This window comes from Aplysia californica, unplaced genomic scaffold (assembly GCF_000002075.1).
Source record: "Aplysia californica isolate F4 #8 unplaced genomic scaffold, AplCal3.0 scaffold00648, whole genome shotgun sequence".
In the NCBI taxonomy this organism is placed as follows: domain Eukaryota; kingdom Metazoa; phylum Mollusca; class Gastropoda; order Aplysiida; family Aplysiidae; genus Aplysia; species Aplysia californica.
Window position 1 is genome coordinate 179,767 of NW_004797918.1, and position 4,489 is coordinate 184,255.

Sequence of the window (4,489 nt, forward strand, 5' to 3'; positions counted from 1 at the left end):
GGGGGGGTTGTGAAGCCAAAAATTTCTTACACAAAAAGTAAAAGTCAGTGTGAGGACCTGTTTGGATCTACGTTATTCCACACCACATCATACACTTAGAAAAAATGATTTACTGTTGTTGGTCGTACAAACCACTTCAATAATCCAGAACAGCAAGCCGAGGTGCGCATTTTATTATGGTGCCAACAGTTTGTCTTGATCAAAACTTGTGTTGGAAAGGGTGTTCATATGAAAATAATATGACTTTATTTGTCAGCTTCTTGCGCAGTCTTTTGGAGTAAAAGTGCACGTAATTCTATTACACCAACTGTGTACATGTAACAATCTATAACAAAGCATGAATGCCCCATGGCTAACTAAAAAGCCTGGCGGTAAGGAAACAAATTTTTCATACTTTAAATCAGCATTTCAGCAAACATAGAGAAAGAATACATGTAATAGTAATGGCTGTCAAGTGGTAAAAACCTTGTTGTCCAGTTAATTAATACTGGGGGGGGGGGGGGCATATTGTTTTAAAAGTATGGAATGTACAGGATACTCACTCCAAGTTTTGAACTGATGTTAACATTTTCTGATTCAGAGTATCTTTTCTATTTCACAGCTACGAATATGTTGGTCTGAGTGATTGGAGCTTCAGTTCGAGATAGATTGCTCTCGTGCTATCTTTATCGTCTTGGTGACTATTCTTGCCAAGACCGCCACCAACATATTAATAGCGGTAGCGGTGACGGCGACAGTAGAAGGGAACCTGCAGTTGACAATGCCTACTGTAGTGCCCATCAACCCCAACCACATCAACAGCCGTCACACCACACGCCATCTTCACTACCGAAAACCACAGCCCACCTCAGCCGCTCCCAGAAGTATCACCAGAAGTATCACCGTCCTTTACTAACCCTAATGACGTAAAAACTGTTACCCTAATGACGTCATGTTTCACGCCGTTGGCCACAATGTCAACGCCAGGGGCCGCTCGAGTGGTCTCAGCAGACACTACCCACACTTCCTCGGCCACGCTGACTGGAAGGCCGCCCTCCGGTGTGGAATACTGTTCTGCACCACTGCCTGTATCCTCTTCGTCATCGGCGTCATCTTGACCTGGCTAGGTACTCGTAGAAGTGAGCTACCCTGTGTCTTCATGTCTGCATGTTTCTGTAGTTAACAACACGTGCCAAGGTTTAGACGTTTTAACTTTACAAAATAATTGTTATAATATCAGTGCATTATTATAATATCAGTGCATTATTATAATCACATCAATACCTGATTTAAATAAGTAAGTGATTTCATTACACATTATTGACTGACAAGTCATTCATTTTAAAGATATCTTAGAGTAACCATGACATGATTACGGAGTATTAGTGGGTTTTTTCTCTCTGTAAGCGCAAATTGCAATCTTAATATTGTTTCATTTGTCTACCTGTCTTTCTTAGGAAAGTTTCATTTATTATAATTCACGTAAGTCCATCTGTGACCTCATATTTTAAGTGTTCAAAAAATAACCTTATATTTTCGACTTATTGACAATCTCATTAAATCATTGAACGTTGAAAGTAACTGTTCTGGTCCTTTTTACCGACAGAGTGATTGGCCATCTGCGCCGGTCCTCACATATTCATTAAAGCTTCAAATGGTGGTTTTTATCAGTGAGACACTGGCCTTATTAGAGATATGGGCAAAGATGGTTCACTAAATAATTAGTAGAATAGAATTATTTTGTAACTCGTAAACGATAAAACACACTTTCTGGTGAAATGATAGTCATCGCACTCACAATAATCATAGTTCTACTTCTCGTTCCTCGAGGGAGGCCAGGTTTAAGGACACGTCATAAGGTTTAAAGGGAGTAAAAGATCTAGGCCAATGACAATCTAAGAGATAATATCAAACCCCCACTACGCTAAATCTGCTTCATCAGTAGACAGACAAATTTTTACATTATTCTCTTTAAAATGTCTTTATGAGTGACGGTATTGGTTAAGGAAAAAACGTGGTTACGCTCCAATAGGAAGATGTTTTTAAAAAATAACGTGAACAACGTTTGAATTTGAAAATTGAAGAATATTGATTTCCAAATATTTAGAAATGACTAGTTTATCTAATGGCTGGCTCGTTGGCTGATCAAAACAACCTTGTAGTTATTTCCTGAAGAGGATCTGATTATCCGAGCATTGGTGGGGTTATTAAGGAACGGGACACTGTAGTGCAAAAGTCGAGAAATCTCCATCGATGGTATATTGACTTTGCAGATGCGGCTTTGTACTCTTATGCCTGGGGGGCACATAGACAAACTGGATGAATAGCCTGTGCATCCCTCATTAGATACTTCGGAACCACCATTTCTGAAACAGAAAGAAAAAGAGAAGATACTTGATACACACACTTAGTAATTTCCTAGAATCGATAATTTCATCAGAGCTGCTGATATGATGGCATTATCTTGTGTTCCACTGAGCTCTATTCTTAGAACTGCCCAAGGCTATAGTTCAAGATAGTGAATAGTGTTCTAAGCGATCTCAGTGTAAGACGGGTAACTTTCCGAACTGGAAATTCTCCAAAATAAATATTTTAAAAAATGTTCTACCATATGTCTAGATCTGGCACGTAGCACACATAGAGCTGCAAAAGTAAATCCTCACTTCAGTTTCTTCTTTGTAAGCATCATCTAATTTGACATTGTATTAATCTTTAACGAAAAACGCCCGTTTTGCCAATTGCTTATCAATAACTGCAACATTAACAACTGTTTGCTTTTCATCTCGCATTTTTGTACGTTATTTTAACAAGTATTTTTAAAACCCGCACCTAGTTTCGTTTACATGGCATTTTTCAAAAGTGTGTGATTACTTTAGAACATTAAGTTCACGCACGACAACAAAACCAAGTCATTTTGGTAACCAAGACAGATGCTTTATCTCGTACCACCTTTTATCTTTTCTTTATTTGTTCTACTCTATAAAAATAAATGAAGACTCAATTTAATCTCAAGAATTTCCTGACCATGTTAACTGTGTCCAATATAATGTGAATTTTCCTTTAAAAAGAGTTCCATATATTCAAGAATATATTTAAAAACTGTCTATAGCGAAATGAAACAAAAATGCAAAGCTCGAAAAAATTGAAAGGGAGGGGGGTGGGTTTTGAATTTTCATTTTGAAATAAATGTAAAGGCGTGCCGCCCCCCCCCCCCCCCCCCCCTCACCCCCCCAAATTGAAACATAGACAATTACAGTTCCATCTACAGGATAATTTCCTTTTCGTCTCTCTCATTTTTTAAAGTCATTCTCCACTAGTTTTGTAATTGTTGGATACGAACTTGTATAACAATCCGTAGTTTGGAATGTGAAACAGGGAATTCCGAAATTTTCAATCCTTTGCCGGAATATTCTTCTTCTCAGTATAGCGTCCTGTTTGCTGGGTGTATCTTCAAAGTAGCTCTTTTTGCATTTATCGGCTTGTCAGTGTCTTCAGCAGAATAAAATTCTAAAATCTGCACCTGCTTTAAAAAAAATGTGCCTCGGGAATTATTCCCCAAATGTTGAAACGGTACATTCCATTTGATTCTCTTCTTTTATACCTCGGGTATCATCGGACTTCAGTTTTCATGTCCATTGAAATTAATGAGTCACTGAGAGTTGAACACTTAGTATAAACTAACAGATCTTGTAATAATGCAGCTGAATAGGTCATCCAAATCTTTTAGCTGAGAAAAAAAAGAAAAGAATATCACTGTACTTGCAGCTCTATGTGTGTGTAACTCATTCAGATTTCTTTCTTTTTTTTAACATTTAAGATACGTTTGGGGAAATCTTGAGCAAGAGCACCTTTTTTGCTAAATATTTTTATTCCCTTTTTTATTTCAATTCATTGTTTCTTAGATGTATAGATAATTTAGTTTACTACTTTCTGTAGCTTTACAAAATGCATCATGCACGGGTTCACTTGCATGCTGACGTGTACAACATACACACACAGAAGTTCGTTTGTTAGAACTTCATGGCTTCTTTTTCCTTCTTAGTTTGGGTTTCCTGGATCTTGCGAATATGCCATTACTTTTGTATAACCGGCCTCTTTCTTTATTTCACCTTATTGCTTGGTTATGAGTCGGGTTTTTTCAATCACGAATAAATGATATTACTCCTCTCTCTGTCTCTCTCTCTCTCTCTCTCTCTCTGTCTCTCTCTCTCTCTCTCTCTCTCTCTCTTTCTCTCTCTCTCTTTATCTCATTCTTTCTTTCTTTCCTCTTCTATCTCTCTCTCCCTCTCCCTGGGTCTGTCTCTTTCTTTCTCTCTCTCTCTCGTTGTATCTCTCTCCTCTCTCTCTATTTCTCTCTCTTTATTCTCTCTTTCTCCTTCTCTCTACCTCTCTCTCTCTCTCTCTCTCTCTCTCTCTCTGGTTCTATATATCTCTCACTGTGTATCTCCCTCTCTCTCTATCTATCTATCTATCTATCTATCTATCTATCTATCTATCTATCTATCTATCT

At 37.8% G+C, this 4,489-nt stretch overlaps 1 protein-coding gene across 3 annotated transcripts in view; it reads left to right on the forward strand.

Annotated features, from left to right (window-relative positions):
- LOC101851672 overlaps positions 1-4,489 on the forward strand; it is a 139,026-nt gene that overhangs the window by 78,072 nt on the left and 56,465 nt on the right. For 2 of the 3 annotated variants that reach the window (XM_005107987.3, XM_035972326.1), the window contains exon 3: positions 602-1,118. In XM_005107987.3, coding sequence (XP_005108044.1) covers positions 932-1,118 — 187 coding nt within the window. In that variant the 5' untranslated portion in view covers positions 602-931. The remainder of the gene's footprint in view (positions 1-601; positions 1,119-4,489) is intronic. The other variant, XM_005107988.3, reaches the window with a different exon arrangement.